This window comes from Trachemys scripta, chromosome 18, assembly GCF_013100865.1.
Source record: "Trachemys scripta elegans isolate TJP31775 chromosome 18, CAS_Tse_1.0, whole genome shotgun sequence".
NCBI classification, from domain to species: Eukaryota; Metazoa; Chordata; order Testudines; family Emydidae; genus Trachemys; species Trachemys scripta.
Window position 1 is genome coordinate 22,325,242 of NC_048315.1, and position 20,825 is coordinate 22,346,066.

Genomic DNA, 20,825 nt, shown 5'->3' on the forward strand with positions numbered 1-20,825 from the left:
AGTGCTCTAGTTGGCGGACCGCGTCCACAGTACCGAGGCTAGCGTCGACTTCCGGAGCATTGCACTATGGGTAGCTATCCCACAGCTATCCCACAGTTCCCGCAGTCTCCGCCGCCCATTGGAATTCTGGGTTGAGATCCCAATGCCCGGATGATGCAAAACAGTGTCGCGGGAGGTTCTGGGTACATGTTGTCAGGCCCCTCCCCCTCCGTCACAGCAACGGCAGACAATAGATTCGCGCCTTTTTACCTGGGTTACCTGTGCAGACAACATACCACGGCAAGCATGGAGCCCGCTCAGCTCACCGTCACCATATGTCATCTGGGTGCCGGCAGACGTGGGACTGCATTGCTACACAGCAGCAGCAGCTAACTGCCTTTTGGCGGTAGATGGTGCAGTAGACTGGTAGCCTTCATCGGCGATCTGGGTGCTGGCAGCTGTGGGGCTGGCAGCCATGGGGCTGCATTGCACCAGCCCCTTGCCTTTTGGCAGTAGATGGTGTATTACGACTGGTAACCGTCCTATTACAAGTTGGATCATCGCACATTAGCAGAATCTTCCCTGAACAGCAGATTGTGCAATAGGCCTGAAGGCCATCGTAATATACTAACTGCCAAGCGCCCAGAAAGATGCCGAGGGCTATCAGTCACGCTGCACCGTAGTCTTAAGATGTAAAAAATAGATTTGCTCTGTATTCATTTGCTTCCCCCTCCCTCCGTCAAATCAATGGCCTGCTAAACCCAGGGTTTTCAGTTTAATCTTTGGGGGGACCATTCTGTGTGACAGTTGTTTGTGTTTCTCCCTGATGCACAGCCACCGTTCTTGATTTTAATTCCCTGTACCTGTACGCCATGTCGTCACTCGGCCCGCCCTCCCTCCCGCCCTCCCTCCTTCCCCTGGTCCGTCAGATACTAGTTTCGCGCCTTTTTTCAGACCAGACACCATGGCTAGCACTGGGATCATGGAGCCCGCTCAGATCACCGCGGCAATTATGAGCACTATGAACACCACGCGCATTGTCCTGGAGTATATGCAGAGCCAGGACATGCCAAGGCGAAACTCAGACCAGCCGAGGAGGCGATTGCAACGCGGCGAAGAGAGTGATGAGGAAATTGACATGGACATAGACCTCTCACAAGGCAAAGGCCCCAGCAATGTGGAAATCATGGTGTCACTGGGGCAGGTTCATGGCGTGGAACGCCGATTCTGGGCCCGGGAAACAAGCACAGACTGGTGGGACCACATCGTGCTGCAGGTGTGGGACGATTCCCAGTGGCTGCGAAACTTTCACATGCGTAAGGGCACTTTCATGGAACTTTGTGACTTGCTTTCCCCTGCCCTGAAACGCCAGAATACCAGGATGAGAGCAGCCCTCACAGTTGAGAAGCGAGTGGCGATAGCCCTGTGGAAGCTTGCAACACCAGACAGCTACCGGTCAGTCGGGAATCAATTTGGAGTGGGCAAATCTACGGTGGGGGCTGCTGTGATCCAAGTTGCCAGGGCAATGAAAGACCTGGTGATATCAAGGGTAGTGACTCTGGGCAACGTGCAGGCAATAGTGGATGGTTTTGCTGAAATGGGATTCCCAAACTGTGGTGGGGCCATAGACGGAACCCATATCCCTATCTTGGCACCGGAGCACCAAGCCACCGACTACATAAACCGCAAGGGGTACTTTTCAATGCTGCTGCAAGCCCTGGTGGATCACAAGGGACGTTTCACCAACATCAACGTGGGATGGCCAGGAAAGGTACATGATGCTCGCGTCTTCAGGAACTCTGGTCTGTTTCGAAAGCTGGAGGAAGGGACTTTCTTCCCGGACCAGAAAGTAACCGTTGAGGATGTTGAAATGCCTATCGTGATCCTTGGGGACCCAGCCTACCCCTTAATGCCATGGCTCATGAAGCCGTACACAGGCAGCCTGGACAGTAGTCAGGACCTGTTCAACTATAGGCTGAGCAAGTGCCGAATGGTGGTGGAATGTGCATTTGGACGTTTAAAAGCGCGCTGGTGCAGCTTACTGACTCGCTCAGACCTCAGCAAAAAGAATATCCCCATTGTTATTGCTGCTTGCTGTGCGCTCCACAATATCTGTGAGAGTAATGGGGAGACATTTATGGTGGGGTGGGAGGTTGAGGCAACTCACCTGGCCGCTGATTACGCGCAGCCAGACACCAGGGCGGTTAGAGGAGCACAGCAGGGCGCGGTGCGCATCAGAGAAGCTTTGAAAACGAGTTCTGTGTCTGGCCAGGCTACTATGTGAAACTTCTGTTTGTTTCTCCTTGATGAACCCTCCAACCCCCCCCCCCCCCCCCCCCCGGTCCCCCTTCTTCCCCCCCCCCCCCCCCCCCCCCGCCACCCTGGCAAATATCCCCCCACTTCTTTGAGGNGGGAAGTAGAGTGAACCCTCCAACCCCCCCCCCCGACCCGGTTCACTCTACTTCCCTGTAAACCAACCACCCCACCCTCCCCTCCCCACTTTGAGCACCGCTTGCAGAGGCAATAAAGTCATTGTTTTTTCACATTCATGCATTGTTTATTAATTCCTCACAGAAGTAGGGGGATAATTGCCAAGGTAGCCTGGGATGGGTGGGGGAGGAGGAATGGAAAAGGACACACTGCATTTTAAAACTTTAACTCTTATTGAAGGCCAGCCTTCTGATGCTTGGGCGATCATCTGGGGTGGAGTGACTGGGTGGCCGGAGGCCCCCCCACCGTGTTCTTGGGCGTCTGGGTGAGGAGGCTATGGAACTTGAGGAGGAGGGCTGTTGGTTAAACAGGGGCTGTAGCGGCAGTCTCTGGTCCTGCTGCCTTTCCTGCAGCTCAACCATACGCTGGAGCATATCAGTTTGATGCTCCAGCAGATGGAGCATTGACTCTTGCCGTCTGTCTGCAAGCTGACGCCACCTATCATCTTCAGCCCGCCACTTGCTCTTTTCATCCCGCCATTCAGCCCGCCACCTCTCCTCTCGTTCATATTGTGCTTTTCTCATGTCTGACATTGACTGCCTCCACGCATTCTGCTGTGCTCTATCAGCGTGGGAGGACATCTGGAGCTCCGTGAACATATCGTCCCGCGTCCTCCGTTTTCTCTTTCTAATGTTCACTTGCCTCTGCGAAGGAGAAACATTTGCAGCTGGTGGAGGAGAAGGGAGAGGTGGTTAAAAAAAGACACATTTTGGAGAACAATGGGTACACTCTTTCATTACAAGGTCGCATTTTTCCTCTGCCTGCCCGTTTGGTATGAGAGATCACTCACGCAGTGCCCCAGGCAACATATTTCGGCTTGCAGGCAGCCATGGTAAGCCACAGTCTTTTGGCTTTTTTAACCTTCTTAACATGCGGGAAAGGTTTCAAACAGCAGCGCATTTCCCATATCAAGGATGAATTGGGTTGGCCATTTAAAATGGGTTTTCAATGTAAAAGGAGAGGCTGCGGTTTCCGGGTTAACATGCGGCACAAACCCAAGTAAACCACCCCCACACACACACACCCGATTCTCTGGGATGATCACTTCACCCCTCCCCCCACCGCGTGGTTAACAGCGGGGAACATTTCTGTTCAGAAGAGCAGGAACGGGCACCTCTGAATGTCCCCTTAATAAAATCACCCCATTTCAACCAGGTGACCGTGAATGATATCACTCTCCTGAGGATAACAAAGAGAGATAAGGAATGGATATTGTCTGCATGCCAGCAAACACCGGGACCATACGCTGCCATGCTTTGTTATGCAATGATTCCAGACTACGTGCTACTGGCCTGGCGTGGTAAAGTGTCCTACCATGGCGGACGGGATAAGGCAGCCCTCCCCAGAAACCTTTTGCAAAGGCTTTGGGAGTACATGAAGGAGAGCTTTCTGGAGATGTCCCTGGAGGATTTCCGCTCCATCCCCATACATGTTAACAGACTTTTCCAGTAGATGTACTGGCCGCGATTGCCAGGGCAAATTAATCATTAAACACGCTTGCTTTTAAACCATGTGTAATATTTACAAATATTTACAAAGGTACACTCACCAGAGGTCTCCTGTGTGCCCTGAGGGTCTTGGGTGAGTTCGGGGGTTACTGGTTCCAGGTCCAGCATCACAAACATATCCTGGCTGTTGGGGAAACCGGTTTCTCCGCTTCCTTGCTGCTGTGAGCTACCTACAGTACCTCCATCCTCATCTTCCTCGTTCCCCGAACCATCTTCCCTGTGTGTTTCTCCATTGACGGAGTCATAGCACACGGTTGGGGTAGTGGTGGCTGCACCCCCTAGAATGGCATGCAGCTCTGCGTAGAAGCGGCAAGTTTGCGGCTCTGCCCCGGACCTTCCATTTGCTTCTCTGGCTTTGTGGTAGTCTTGCTGTAGCTCCTTAACTTTCACGCGGCACTGCTGTGTGTCCCTGTTATGGCCCCGGTCCTTCATGGCCTTGGAGACCTTTTCTAATACTTTGCCATTTCTTTTACTGTTACTGAGTTCAGCTAGCACTGATTCATCTCTCCATATGGCGAGCAGATCCCGTACCTCCTGTTCGGTCCATGCTGGAGCTCTTTTGCGATCCTGGGACTCCATCACGGTTACCTGTGCTGATGAGCTCTGCGTGGTCACCTGTGCTCTCCACGCTGGGCAAACAGGAAATTAAATTCAAACGTTCGCGGGTCTTTTCCTGTCTACCTGGTCAGTGCATCTGAGTTGAGAGTGCTGTCCAGAGCGGTCACAATGAAGCACTGTGGGATAGCTCCCGGAGGCCAATAACGTTGAATTCCGTCCACGCTACCCCAATTCCGACCCGCAAAGGCCGATTTTATCGCTAATCCCCTCGTCGAAGGTGGTGTAAAGAAATTGGTTTAAAGGGCCCTTTAAGTCGAAAGAAAGGGCTTCGTTGTGTGGACGTGTCCAGGCTTAATTCGATTTAACGCTGCTAAAGTCGACCTAAACCCATAGTGTAGACCAGGCCTAAGGGAAGTAGCAGAAATAGAAGCCTTTCCCCTGGAGGCACAATGGAATTTATAGAATCATAGACTATCAGGGTTGGAAGGGACCTCAGGAGGTCATCTAGTCCAACCCCCTGCTCAAAGCAGGACCAATCCCCAACTAAATCAAACTTCCTCCATGGCCCCTGCTTGAAGAAGAGATTGGACCGCCTACTGAAAAACGGTCTCATGAGAGTGGTCCCTGAAGAGGGACAGGGAAGGAGGGTGGAAAGGGAGGGCAGAAATAAACTTGAGGCATTTCCCAGCTCTGCTCTGCTTTCAACCCACGGATCTGATGTTACGTGGGCCCTACCACTAAGGAAGTGGGATAAGTGACTGGCAAACAAAAGGGGTTGAGGGTGAACTGATGGAACTGTAGAAACTGGTACTTTCCTCTTGACCAACCCAACAAAATGTCTGTTTGGACAAGGCAGTGGGACAGAAAAAATCCACTGATGCAGAAGATGATGGCAGTGGAGTTCATCTCCTGTAACCTCTGCCCTTCCTTCTTTGCAGTTCCTGAAATCAGGGAGCAAAGCCTTGATTTCTGTATGACTGCTGGGACTAAACTGTTTCCTTTTCACCGCTGCTGTTTAGAGTCCAAGTGACTTTAATGTCACCCTGGAAGACTGCAGTCATGAACACCTTCTTACAGTAACATCTAATGCCATGGTTCAAGCAGCCAAGTGATCCCCATCCATACTCTCCTGGAGAGCAGTTCTGGCAACCAGCCTGCCCTCTTCCATCATTACAGTAAACTCCTGCTTTCAGTCTTCTGGTAGCCCGGCCTTAAATTTCATAATGTTCTCCCAGAGTGTGAAGTCATAATGACTCAAGAGTGTCTGCTGGTTTGCAATCCTGAATTGCAGACTTCCCGTGGAATGAAATTTGCAGCCAAACAAATTCAGTCTCTTTGAATCTTTGCCTTTAGGCGTTGATGCTTGGTGTCTCTGCCTCTCCCACTTGTTAATGGCTACCACTACTAAAGAGCCCCAAGGAGGATGAGAATACAAGGGCTCATAAGGGACTCCTATCAGACTGTTTTGCTATGGGAGGTAGGGAGGAGGGGATCTGCCAAAGCGCTTTAATTCGCTTCATTACTTGGAAAAGCCACTTTCAGAATGTCCACCAACTTGTGAGATCTCCCACAGACCTCCTCCACCTGAGTGTCTAGAACAGAGACCACCCTTCTTATAGATCTTAATGAGCCCTACAGTCCTGGCAAGTAGCTTGTTGCCTCTACAGCCTCATCTGGTGATGACGAAGAGGCTGCAACAGGCTACTGAACCAATGGTTGCTCTGTGTCTTGCAATAGGGAAGCCACTTGAGTGACTTCTGGCTGGCTGGTACAGATCTCAGTACCAGGCGCTGGAGAATGTTGTCTGGAGTGCCGATGCCCTCCATGCAGTCCTGAAGAAACCAAATGAGGCAGATGAGGAGAAGTCCTAGCAGGAGAAGGGACACTCCATGATGTCCAGAATGGCCATTGATATGGGCCTGGGACTCATCCTTGACCGGGCCATTGCCCATTAGGAGCAGGCCAGTGCTGTGACTGCTGCACGGCTCATGGTCCCCATCTCTCTGATGGAGGGTATGCTCCCCACCTAGGGTGGGCTACAGAAGGATAGGGGGAGGGATAGCTCAGTGGTTTGAGCATTGGCCTGCTAAACCCAGGGTTGTGAGTTCAATCCTTGAGAGGGCCACTTGGGGATCTGGGGCAAAAACAGTACTTGGTCCTGCTAGTGAAGGCAGGGGGCTGGACTTGATGACCTTTCAAGGTCCCTTCCAGTTCTAGGAGATGGGATATCTCCATTAATTTAATTTAACCTTAGGATGGCAGTACTGGAGAGAACATTGCTGGCTGACCTCTTTATTGCACCAGCTTTTGTGGAAGTGTGGAAGGTAACAGTACCGCATGTGTCTGACATGGTGAAGTAAGAGCCAGAGGCATTGGTACCAACTGGAATCCTTCCTGTACCACCAAGGGAACCAGCACCAAGAAGCTAAACAGGTCTGTTGCGACTGCATATGTCTCTGAAGCGGTTGGTAGCAGTAATGATTCCTGGCCAGGATGCAAAGATTTTTCAGGGATAGCCTTGATGGACCTGGCACAAGTTCCAGAGACAGAGAAACCCTCCTTTTAGTCGATGAGGGCTCTAGGAAGTGCCTCTTCTCAGAGCCTCTTCTCGAGACTCTGCTCTAGCTGCCTTCAGTATCAGTGAGCTTGATCAGGGTACCAAGCCTGAGGAGGACCTGTGCCTCTTCTTCAGTGCTGGCGAAAGAGATTAAGGAGCTGCAGGCATCCCTGGTGGGGCACTCCACACTGAAGCTGAAGTACCGGGAGTATGTGCCGAATGCGATAGCTCTGACGGAGGGCTAAGTGCTGCCTCCATAAGCAAACACTTGAGCCTGGCCACTCTAGCTTTCTTCATGTGAGGCGTGAGCCCTTTAGAAATGTGACACTTGTCACTAGCGTGGGATTTTCCCAAGCATTTCAGGAAGGCGGGGTGTGGGTTGCTGACCAGCTCTGGCTCACTACAGGACCCCAGAGAGCAAGGCATTGTTCTGGTCTCACTCCCAGGACCAAATCAGGGGGAGAGATAGCTCAGTGGTTTGAGCATTGGCCTGCTAAACCCAGGGTGGTGAGTTCAATCCTTGAGGGGGCCACTTGGGGATCTGGGGCAAAATCAGTACTTGGTCCTGCTAGTGAAGGCAGGGGGCTGGACTTGATGACCTTTCAAGGTCCCTTCCAGTTCTAGGAGATGGGATATCTCCATTAATTATTATTTAATCTTAAATTTTGGTCAAAAAGACCTAAAAACTGAAACCTAATACTAATATCTAACTAAAATATACCTAAGGAAATAATGAACTTTTAAAGGTAACGGTATATACAATGGAGTGAGAGAGGAACTTGCTCCAAGAAGTCTGGAAGCCCTCCAACAACCTTACTTGGTAAGAAGGAACTGATGGAGGCTGGGGTGGGGAGGAAGGCTCTGCTCTTTTATACCTGCATGCAGCGGTGCGTGACGGCAAAGGGAACTTGAGACTGCCCAACAGGTACTGCAGAGGTGGAAAAGTTCTCTGACAACTGCGCACGGGGCGCTCACACGCTTACAGTGAGTGGACACGTGCAAATGCTCAAAGAAGAATCATAGATTCCAAGTCCAGGAGGGACCATTGTGACCATCTAATCTGACCTCCTGCATAGCACACGCCAGAGACCTGCCCCACAATCATTCCTAGAGCAGAGATTTTAGAAAAACCTCCAATCTCAATTTTAAAATGGCCAGTGATGGAGAATCCATCACGACCTTTGGTAAATTGTTCCAATGATTAATTCCTCTCTCTCTTAAAATTTATGCCCTATTTCCAGTCTGAATTTGATAACTTCAACTTCCAGCCATTGGATTTTATATCTCTCTCTGCTAGATTGAAGAGCCCATTATTAAATATTTGATTGTAATCAATCACCCTTTAACCATCTCTTTGTTAAGTAAAATAGATTAAGCTCCTTCAATCTATCACTAGAAGGCAGGTTTTCTAACCCTTGTGGCTCTTCTCTGAAACCTCTCCAACTTATCAACATCCTTCTTGAACTGTACGGTCACAAAAGTGCCAAATACATGGGCAAAATAACTTCTCTGCTCCTACTCAAGATTCCCCTATTTCTGATCTCAGGATCGTATTAGCCCTTTTGGCCACAGCACCAGGAGCTCACATGCAGTTGATTATCCATGACGACCCCCATGCCTTTTTCAGAGTCACTGCTTCCCAGGATAAAGTCCCCCATTGTGTAAGTAAGGCCTACACTATTTGTTCCTACATTTAGCCATATTAAAATACATATTTATTTGCTTGGGCCCAGCTTACCAGACGATCCAGATCTCTCCGAATAAGTGACCTGTCCTCTTCGTTATTTACCACTCCCCCAGTTTTTGAGTCATCTGCAAACTTGATCAGTGATTATTTTGTTTTCTTCCAGGTCGTTGATAAAAATGTTAAATAGCATAGGGCCAAGAACCGAACTCTGCACGACCCTACTGGACACACACCCATTCAGTGATGATTCTCCATTTACAGTTACATTTTGAGACTTATCACTTAGCCAGCTTTTAATCCTTTTAACGTGTGCCATCTTTATTTTATATCCTTCTAGTTTTTTAATCAAAATGATCTCTACCAGTCTACTCTGTAAATGAACCATACCCACGGCCCCAGTACCTTACAGAGCATGATGATGCCCATTTACCTCCCTGGATCAGAAACAGTCTCAGACAAATCCCATCCAGAAGACAAGGAGCCCAAAGAAAAATGTACAAGCAAACTGCATTCTGATTTCTGGAAGCCACCGTCTCAGTCTCATGTAATTTAGATTTATGAACTGTAGAATTGCAACTTGGATCTAAATTTATGTGCAACTGAAATGTTCCTTGCTGTCTGTTACCCAGAAGCACTTAGAGGTTTTAAATATTTATCAAGCATTCTGAAGTCCACTGGAGATGGACTGAACTGACAGACTGAAGGAAACTGGCTATGGATTTGAGGATTTATGCTCCCAGGAGTAATTCATTCACTGAACATAATCCATTATACTACAAAAGGCAGTAAAGGAGACTCCTTAGTGAGGAACTTGAAAGGAAAACTGGTGTATGGAGGAAAGGCATGGCAGAAATCACTCAGCACGCTTATCAATGGCTCCAAAATACAATTAACTCTTCCCCATTAAACATCTAAACTCTCTTTGCTGGGAGCATGGACAGAATTGAGTCCTGGAGGCTGAAACAAAATAAATTCTCTTTTGAGCACCAAAAGTGACAACAGCTATAGCAGTCAGAGGGAACAAATTTAAGGACTGATTTATCAAGGGACTTGTGACTCAAATCACAAACCTTAACAAAAACAAAACTGCCAAGTGAATTATAAATACAATAAAACCTCAGAGTTATGAACACAATGAACTGACTAGTCAGCCACACACCTCATTTGGAACCGGAAGTACACAATCAGGCAGCAGCAGAGAAGGGGGAAAAAAAGCAAATACAGTACAGTACTGTGTTAAACATAAACTACTAAAAAAATAAAGGGAAAGCAGCATTTTTCTTCTGCATAGTAAAGTTTCAAAGCTGTACTAAGTCATTGTTCAACTGTAAACTTTTGAAAGAACAACCAGACTGTTTTGTTCAGAGTTACGAACAACCTCCATTCCCAAGGTGTTCATAACTCTGAGGTTCTACTGTACATCTCTTTTAAGCTGGGCAAAGGGAACCTCCATTCATTGAGCAGCTTCTCTGTGGGGTTACCAAACTTTGCAGTCGAACTGCCATCTTGTGGAGTTTGCTGCTGTCCACTCCAGCCCATGCACCATTCACACAACTAGCTGCCAGACACCCTCACTTTTCCTATATGCTCTGGAAGTGCACATTGAGAGTCACAGCTGAATGTCATTATTATGATCTAGAGCAGTGGTTCTCAACCTTTCCAGACTACTGTATCCCTTTCAGAAGTCTGATTTATCTTGTGTACCCGCAAGTTTCACCTCACTTAAAAACTACTTGCTTACAAAAGCAGACATAAACATACAAAAGTGGCCCAGCACACTAGTGCTGAAAAATGGCTGACTTTCTCATTTTTATCATATAATTATAAAATAAAATGATTGGAATATAAATATTGTACTTACATTTCAGTGTATGGTATATAGAGCAGTATAAACAAGTAATTGTATGAAATTTTAGTTTGTACTGACTTTGCTAGTGCTTTTTATGTTGCCTGTTGTAAAACTAGGCAAATGTCTAGATGAGTTGATGTACCCCCGGAAGACCTGTGCATACCCCCAGGGGCACATGTACCCCTGGTTGAGAACCACTGATCTAGAGTTCTGATCACAAAAGATGCCATACAGTGTAAATTAAACAAATGCCGGCTAATGGAATAAGAATTCACTGGCATGATAGGTAAGTGAGCCAGATGCACACCCACAGGAGGCCAGAATCTAAATAACATTAGCAGTTGCAATTCAAACAAACCACAGAGCTGAGTGTCCCAGAAGAGAAGTCCTTGAGAACTGTAGGAAAAGATTAACCTTTCACAGTGATGAGACCTAACCCAATCTCTATATCCATAGGAGGGCAGAAGTAGCAAACCAAATTCCATTCAGTATCATGGCACCTAAGCACTTCACCCTCTGCTCCTTGGGCTGCTGTGCTTGAAAGTATACAATCCTCAGCTATCACAGGCAACCCAGTCACATGATCCTGTGCGTAAACTTATCAAACTCCATCTTAAAACCATTCATGTTTCTTGCTCCAACTTCTCCTACTGGCAGCCTGTTCCAGAGCCTCACTCTTGCGTCATTAGATACCTTCTTCTCATTTCCAGCCTACATGTATTCCTGGCCAGTTTAGTCCTATTTGTTCTTGTGCCAACATTGTCTTTATCTTAAATAGCTCTTTCCCTCCCTGATGTTTACCACCCCAGTATATTTACAGAGAGCAATCAGAGCCCCTCTCAGCCTTTGTTGCCCTAGCCTAAACAAGCCCAGCTCTTTCAGACTCCTCTCATAAAATAGGCTCTCCATTCCCCAATCATCCTAGTAGCCCTTCACTACACCTGTGCCAGTGTGAATACATCCTATACATCCTAGAATGGCATTTGCCTTTTTGGCAGCTGTATCACATTGGTAGCTCATGGCCATATCCTATAGTCATATCGACTAAGACACCCAAGTCTTTCTCCTCTGTGATTTCCAACTGATGAGCCCCCAGCCTATAGCAGAATTTCTTATTATTAATCTCTAAGTGCATGAACTTGCATTTTGTACTATTCAGTTTTATCCCATTTCTATTATTCCAGTCCTCAAGGTCATCCAATTCTTCCTGTGTGATATTCCAATCCTCCTCTGGGTTGACAGTGCCTACCAACTTTGTGTCATCAGCAAATATAGTTAACACACTCCTGTTTTTTGTCCCAAGGTCATTCATGAAAATATTAAATAACATTGGTCCCAAGACCAACTCTTGAGAAAATCCATTAGGAACCTCCCTCCAGCCTGATAGTTCACCTTTCAGCACAACCCTTGTTCTCGCTCTTGTTCTGTATCCACATTACAGTTTTTGTACTAATCCCCATAATATTCTCCAGCTTGACTAATAATTTTGTGGCACTGTATCAAATGCCTTACTTAAAACCAGATAGATTAGATGCGCATTTCCCTTGTCTAGAGAATTAGTTATCTTATCCAAGAAAGCTATCATTTAGACTGGCACGATCTATCTCTGGTACACCCGTGTTGTATTTTATCCCATTTTCCATATATCTCCAGGTCTTCAGAACAAATTTTGAAGGAAAGAATAATTAAAGCCTTGCATACTATTGAGGTAAGAATAATGAGTCTCTAGCTGCTCAGATCATTCTTCCACCTTCCTTATATATAGACACTACCTTTGCTATTCTCCAGCCATACAATGCCATCCCTGATTTGATAGATGGATTAAAATCCTTGCGGTCTCATGTGCCAGTTCTTTCAGTGCTCTGGGGTGTGGATTATCCAGTCCCCTCAACTTGAGCACATTCATCTCTGCGTTTTGCCTACACCTCAGATTTGTCAATTTCCATTTCCAAACACTCGTTTCCATGAACCATCCTGCCTTTGCCCCCATGTTCTACATCATCATCCTTACTGAAAACTTAGGCAAAGCATTAATTTAGTTTTTAGGTCATACCTAGATTATATTTAATTCCTTCCCCACTGCCTAATGGCCCACTTCTTCTTTGCTTGTTCTCTTGTTATTTCTATGTCATCTCAGTCCTGGGCCCCCAGGCAGCTCGGTCCATGCATCTTGGTCCCAAGAATTTAAAGAGGATGTGTTTTTAAAGTTAGTGCAAGCAGACTACCCTGCACGGTTCATAGCCACATCTCCATGCATACATGAGTCAGGCTTCAGTTACTTTCCTGTGAAAATATGCAGACTGACTTCCCTATAAATTGGCTTTAAAATGCCTCCTCAAACAGGGTGCCTATCAAAAGGAGGGTTTTTACACGCTGCTAGAGTGATTAGGTCTGTGCGGAAATAAGGACTATAATACGTTCCTCTGCGTGGCACTGCAAACAATGCACCCAAATCCCCATTGAGTTTGGCCCTGTTCAGACAGTGGTGGCTTCTCACCTTTGCTGTGATCACTACTGCAGCTCAGCTATACTGCCTGGTCAAAAGAAAACACCCAAACACACGCATTGCTCTATCCTTTTAACATGGATATTTCCAAATGGCCCCATTGTATATTATTAAAGCAAGTGTGTCAGTTTAAATAAGTGCCACCAGATTCCTTGTAGTTTAAATAAAGTGCCTGGCATGTATCCAAGCAGAGTTTGGAAGTACCTCTGAGTCCTTGATATCAAGTTACTAGGCCATGATTACAAGAAAGCCTGATGACGCATCTTTAATGGACCGCAGAGCACCTGGGGATCGGGCTGGGGAGGGTCAGACAGATCAGTGGTGAAATGCACCAGACCTTTCACCTCTGGACTCCTGGGTTCGAACTCTGACTCAAATGGAAAGTAAAAGGGCATTGTGCTGGTCTCAACCTCACATCACAAGGCAAACAGGTATGATCAGCAGCTCCAGGCATGAGCTGTTTGGCAGTGGCACAGTGTGCACTGAATGCACTGGGCCTGCCTAGCTATGAGATTGCTGCTATTAGTCCCTCAATTCATGAGCACAAAATTCACCCCAATATACAAGAGGATCAAAAAATCCTCCTCAGTGAGATCAGAATAAAATATCAACCTAGCAGCTTCTGAACTCCCCTATAAATAATTAAACTCTATCCAAAATAATCCTCGGCTACAGAATCGCTTATTGCTCAGCAAAGCAATTTCTATAATCACTTTCTTTCAAATCAGGCTGTTTGAAGAGTGCAAAGCTGCGTTTCTCATTGCTGATTATTAGCTGGCTCCAGATTCCCTTTTGGAGTCTTCTTCCCACTGACACAAATAATTAGCCAATTTCCTTTTACCTGTCTGATCTGTCCTGCAAACAGCATCTCCCCCCTGTTCCTCCGGTACCTGCTTAGAAAGCTCCGGGCAGGAGCAATCTGCTGGGTGAAAATGCCTGATGCGATGTCAAAAAGCAGAAGACATTAATGAAATGTTGCTTAGCTAGTGCCAGCTGCCATGCTTACCACATGGAGACTATCCAGCCCCCATGCTAGCCTTTGGTAATCACTTACCACAATGGCCTCCTGAAAGCACAGCAACTCCCAGACTGACTCTGGGTTGTGCTGAATGGCACGTTAGTGATCGCTCTGAACCAGCACACTGCATGCTCTGTCATCTGGAGTGAGGAGAGAGAGAAGGGAGCCCCACTTTCCCAACTGCATTTCTTAGCCCCAGTCTGAAGAGGTCTAGATGTTTCTGGGGGCACAAAATCAAGGCAAAGTATCCTGGACAGCACAAAGGAACAGGCTAGACTTTGACAGAGTGGATGGAAGCGGCAGAAAGCAGCATCTTCTCCTGACCTCTAACTTGCTACTGGAATGGAAAAGCATTGGTTCTTTGACACTCTCTAATTGAGACACGGATTTGAGCTCAAGGTAAACGGGACACCAGGATTAATCATGAAGAGTAGCCTTTGCACTTCTGCAGCACCTCACAAGAGCAGGTTGGAGAGCTCCTCCTGAGGACAGACGGGAGCGGTGAGAGTAAGTGGGGGTACCCCCACTTGGTAAGACAACTCCCATCTTTTCCTGTGCTATAATATATATTCGTCTTACTGTATTTTTCACTCCATGCACCTGGTGAAATGGGTTTTAGCCCACGAAAGCTTATGCCCAAATAAATTTGTTAATCTCTAAGGTGCCACAAGGACTCCTCGTTGTTTTTGCTGATACAGACTAACACGACTACCCCTCTGACATCTATTTCAGCGATCCATCTGTGAACGTCCTGGTCATGCCCCTCCTAAAGCCTGAATGTAGCGAACACCCACAGCTCCTCCAGGTCATAATGATGCAGAGGAGCAGAGTTCAATGGGCCTTGGCCTCCTGAGACTGACGCTGGCACTTACCCTTCGAGGTGAGAGTCTGTCATGGTTCAGCAGGTTTTTACTAACAACTCACTGTAATTTGCTGCAAGGCTCCTGGCTTCCAGCACCTAATTAACTCCCACTGCAGCCCTCCTGACAAGATAGTTCATGCTAAATCACTGCACGGATATGAGAGGAAAAAACACAGGCTCTACTTTAGGGCAGGAATTACAAAGTCACTGAGGGGAGCAGGAGCATGTCCCATTGAAAGACAATGGGAGTTGTGCTCAAACTTCTCGGGCACTTTTCAAAATCCTGTCTCCAACTCTGGGATGCGGTAAACTGCCCATGAGCTCCTACCTTCTATCAGCTCTCAGTCTGTAAATAGATTCATGAACTGTAAGGTCAACGGGAGCCATTCTGAACATCTAGTCTGATCTAATGCACGTCCCAGGCCAGAAAACACCACCTGAGGAGTCCTGCAGTGAGCCCAACACTTTGTGGTGGAAACACAGCCGATCTTTCAGAAAGATGCCCATAAATAATTACTGCAGGACCTCATGGTGCAAACTCAGACAAAGAAGCCAAGGTGGCAGGTGAGAGATGGTTTTAGGAATGTAAAGGCACGGAGGAATTGAATTATCAGGCTGAAGGCTTGGTGAACATTAATTGAGAAGCTGTTCCAGTGTAAAAAGCAACAGAGGGTCCTGTGGCACCTTTAAGACTAACAGAAGTATTGGGAGCATAAGCTTTCGTGGGTAAGAACCTCACTTATTCAGTCATCTGAAGAAGTCATCTGAAGAAGTGAGGTTCTTACCCACGAAAGCTTATGCTCCCAATACTTCTGTTAGTCTTAAAGGTGCCACAGGACCCTCTGTTGCTTTTTACAGATTCAGACTAACACGGCTACCCCTCTGATACTTGTTCCAGTGTAATTAGGGATTAAGGGCCCGGGTGTCCTAGCATTTGACACTGTAGATGGAAGAGCCAGAAAGGAGGCAAAGAGGAAGATGTGTAGAGGACAGAGCAGGAAGAGAGAGTGTGTAGAGGGATGGGAAGTGAATGAAAGCAAAAGAAGGAAGAAGGGAGGTTGGGGACTGGAGGGGCAAGCCAATCCATGAACATCTAACCCTCACATCCTCTCCCCCATCCTTCCCCTCCCCTGTGTCCCCTCTTGAGATGAGCTCTTTGCAGCAGGGGAGCTGTCCTGTTGCACCCACAGCATAAGCACAGTATACAAATCAGGAACAATTGCAATCTGGCCTTTAAAGGTTACTCTACTGCCAAAGACAAAGGCTTCCCACCATTTGAAAAGCAGCCTTCTCCCTAGCGGTCACCCCCACTGCCGTTCTCCTGACAAGGGATCTGATGCTAAATTGCTGTCAAAAAGAACCAGTCTCAGTCCTCCAGCATCCCCAGGGCTCTCTTCACAATCCTGGAAGGCAGCAGAGGGAGACCTCCAGGGGCAAGTGTTTGGAAATTGAAACTCTTCACTGGTTTATGTTCCTATTATCAGATACCAAATGAAGGTGGGGGGCAGCACGGTGGGGAGCAACATAGGCTGTAACCGTACAGTTTAAACAGGGTCTTTTTGAAACAGGAGCATTTCTTTCTGTGTCGCCTACTATACCTTAGTAGCATATGGAAAGGCCTGTTGGGAGCACATGGCAGCAGGCCCAGTTGAATCCCACCAAGCTGTGCTGAATAACTGCCCCACGCATATTAACTCACCCTGTGGGAAGACAAAGTCACAGACGGTTTTTTCCAGTTCAGATTTCCTAAATCTTTTCCCCCATGGGGGCAGGTTCCAGAAATCAGGCCAGGAAAAACTGCCCAGTAAAAGCCTGTCCACTGAGCAACAGCACGAACAGGGATGATCAGATAGGCATCTGACAGTTCAGATCCTCTGCATTTAACGTGATCTCTTATCTAGTGGTTAGTGCTTGGGACTGGGGAATCCACTAGCTCCTCCTGTGACCTCAGGCAAATCTCAACCTCCCAAGGCCTCTATTTCCCCCTCTGTAAAATGGAGATAATAGCTATTAACTACCTTACAAGGAACTGAGCCTTTATTTATACTAAGGATCAGTATGTGATGGAGGAGAGAAAAGACATACTTGAATGTTTGCACTCGGAGACCACAGAGATGGGCACCATAGCCAGATAGAAACAGAACTTCAGGCAACCTTTAAAAGGGCTTAGGTTGCAGTTCAGAATAAGGTTCAGGTCAATTCTTATTTAAACCTGATTGGTTCACCCACCCTTCATGAAAACTGTAGTCTAGCCAGGAGGGGAGCAGAAAGGATGGTATAAAGCGGGGGTCCTTCCACCCATGCATTCTACACTCCAGAGCGGGCATTTCAGAGACCCAGCTCCAGTGGGTGGCCACACACCCAGGCTGCAAACCTGGAGGCACAGAAAGGATTGCATCATTTCTCAGGCTGTGTCCACAGTGCTGGGAACTCACTGAGAATCCTGCCTCATTAGTTTATTCTCCTTTAGCAGCCTGTCTGGCCAGGAGCTATTGCCAGGGAGCGAGCAGGCAGCATATCACCAGTTCTCTCAATCAAACCCTCATGTTCATTCTCTTTGCAGAGCCTGAGGACATTACTGTTTCCTAGTCATGGCACAGTCTGGAGGTGGCAATGGTGTCTGTAAGTTAGTATATTTGATACCGAAGTGGCACGAGTACAAGCTCCGGGTCTCAGCAGCAATAACCAGACAATTACATTTGTTTTCTAGCTGAGTGGAACAGGAAAATGACTCACCTGGATTAAAAGGGCCATTTGCTCTTTGCAGCCTCACTGCATCCACCAGCCTTAGGCACAGAATCATTCTGCACCAGCCTTAAGAAGCCCTCAGTGTTCCTCCTCATCTACTTTCCTACCAGCCAAAAGAGCCCCCAACAATTCATCTAGTCTCCTTTCCTAGCTGACCAGCCCATCTCCAGTCTCTCTCTTCCCCAGATGGCTTCTATCAGCTCCATGGTCATCACACACCTCATCAGCCTCCTACTTTACACCACCCGCTGGTTACATCACAACCAGCATGACCATTGTCACACTACACCAGCATCTAATTCTTTGCACATGTCCCATCCATCCACTCAAGAAAGCAGATCAAGCCTGATGTGCCACGGGAGCACACCTGTGTTCCCAACACCCCACAGCCTGCTGGAGCAGAAAGCCGAGAACGCCTCACTCACTCTCATCTGGGTTGGGGGATGCAAGAATAGCACTGTGCTTCCTCTTCACTTCCTCCACATTCTCAGAAATTTTATCGATGAACCCTCGAATTTCTTCCACCTATGGAGACATGGCCCAAAGGAACACAGCTGTTCAGCATATTCATGACAGTCGAGTTATGGGAAGGGGAGAGGTTGCTAGACTCAAGTGCTCCCCAATCTGAAAGCAGTCATAGGAGACCTGGGCCAGGCTGCTTCCTGCAGGAGCATTTAGCTGGCTACCACCTGATCGGCTTCTTAAGGCGTGGCTATACCGTGAAAAGAGACTCTCTAAAGTGCAGCAGGGAGGTTTGGGGCAGGGGAATAGTTCTTATCTTTATTACAGCAGTGACTCTAGGTCACGTCCGTTCAGTTTACATGTTAGAAAATGTTATTTCAACATGCCAGCCCAGAAAATTCCCTTGGGATCCAGGAGACTCCAAGCTTCCCAGCTCATGCATTAGCATCATGAATAATGGTTCTGCATCTGGGAAACTGAACAATTCTGCTCCAGATGCACAAGTCAAACTGCAGACCAGCTTGCTCCTCCATAACTGCTGGATTCACAGGGTTAACCTTTTAGTCATTAAGGAAAACACACTTGGCCGATACACTGGGAGAGCAGATGTAGTGAGTGAGAAGGTGCACTTCCCCACCACACTGCACTTTAAGGAAGGTTGCTGATGTCTTGGGAAGTGCAGTCAGGGTTTGTATTATGCTGTTTTTCTAGGCTGCCTATCTAGAATACCTCTACCTTCAATTCGCTGAGTGACTTTTCAATGGGGTTTTACATCCTACTTTTGACAGACTGCCTAGAAATGTCTTCACACACCCCAACACACTATGATAAAGGTTCTAAAGCTGCATGCATCACTCACAGCCACCCACATGCCAGAACAGAACCTCCCATTTGTAAGCTAGATATGTACAGAAAAAGTCAACCAGTCCCATGCAGCAGGACTTTCAGGATTGTTTTTTAACGCCTTTCTGCTTTAATCAAAGCACTGAAGCAAGAAAGGTTGCAGAGTTGAGGCTTTCTGCTGCCCCAAAAGATAGCGGCTTTCCTCCACACTGGCATAGAGGCATCTGTTCTAATTTACCAACAGTTGCTAAAGTTGTCACTTTGGTTTCGATGGACGCACCTGGAGGATCAAATTGCACATTACATCATAGGCTTTGTAATTGCACATTACAACATTGGTTCTGCTGTGAAGACTGCATGATTCTAATTGATGCCTAAACCTTATGGCGCATGCTCCAGAGTGCGACCTAGGAGGAGCTAGCAAAGGCTGAAGTCTGAGCATTGGCAGACCTCGTGTCAATGAGAAAAAGACTCTGTTCCCACTGGCAATTCCTACACACGACTGTGAATCCTAACAGTGGCATCAACTGGCCGTGTATTCTGTGGCTAGAGTCCAGTGGGAGGTCAGGGAGAGAGCACCACTTAGTTCTGACCAGCGGCACAGCTCTGAGCTTTGCTGAGAGAACAAACATCTCACCTGTTCAAAGAACTCATCCATGAAGCGATCCCGGTCCACGCTAACGGTGACTTCATCATCATCATCGCTGTCCTTAGCCTGTGCAGACACAAACCCAGACATTAGCAAGCTGCTCTCTACAAACTTCACTGATACATTCTAAGCACTTAGCCCAATGGTCCTCTCTCAAGTCAGCAGAACGTGGGTTCCCCCTGAACTTTGCCTGGGAACAGGTTACTCCTGTGATGTGAGAGGTAAATGCTGACCCATTAGAAGCTGTGAGGATTAATTAAATTAATGGAACAGGAAAAACCTAGAAAGAATCAATCCCTGGACACTGTATTTAGTGTGTTACTAAAAGGCTTAAAGAAATATTAAGATCATGCTCAAACACAAAGGCATGGTGAAAATCACCATTGCAACTCATGGTCAAGTCACTTAAGCTTTTTGTGCCTAAGTTTACCCTAGTGTAAAATAAGAATAATGATATTTACATCTTTACACAGTGTGCTGAAAGGAATCATTTGATGTCCTCATACACACAGCAGAGAACAGCTCAATGAAAACATCTGCTCCACGCACAAAACATGGGATAGAAAATGGATGCTATGTTCACTTTTGGTGATCCTATTGCAGTAAAACCTTAGCAGAAATAGAGGAGGGCATGGTTCACAGACAGGTGACCAAAACTAGGGATCTAGAAAGTCTTCAACATGAGGAGTTGTTATAGCCGTGTTGGTCCCAGCATATTAGAGAGACAAGGTCTCGTGAATATCCTGGGATCAACACGGCTACAACGCTGCACACAACAATGGAAGATACCGAATTCACCCACCTCCTCTTTAGTGTAAGGAGACAGTTAAAATATTTCATGCAGAGAGGAGACATGAGAGAGAGAGAGAGAGAGGAAATAATGAATGGATAGGGAAGCTCCTATTTACCTTCGCACTCGATGGAAACAAGGGGAGATGCAATGAAATTGAAAGGGAACAAATTTACAACTAACAAAAAGAAAGATTCTCTTTTACTCAACACAGAATTAACCCATGAACTCCCTGCCACATGGTATCGGAGCCCAGGAGCTTACCAGGATCCTAGGAAGGGTTTGACATTCATGTGGATAATGAGAATATTCACAAATA

At 47.1% G+C, this 20,825-nt stretch overlaps 1 protein-coding gene across 4 annotated transcripts in view; it reads right to left on the reverse strand.

Annotated features, from left to right (window-relative positions):
• The window catches only part of STX1A (syntaxin 1A), a 286,083-nt gene that overhangs the window by 213,688 nt on the left and 51,570 nt on the right, over positions 1-20,825 (reverse strand). For 3 of the 4 annotated variants that reach the window (XR_004643435.1, XR_004643436.1, XM_034752673.1), the window contains exons 2-3: positions 19,705-19,782; positions 18,188-18,287 (exon numbers count right to left, since the gene is read on the reverse strand). Coding sequence is in view for 2 of the 4 variants with exons in the window: in XM_034752673.1 (XP_034608564.1) it covers positions 18,188-18,287; positions 19,705-19,782 (178 nt within the window). In the remaining 2 variants the exon portion in view is untranslated. Of the gene's footprint in view, positions 1-18,187; positions 18,288-19,704; positions 19,807-20,825 lie in introns of those variants that run through there. The other variant, XM_034752674.1, reaches the window with a different exon arrangement.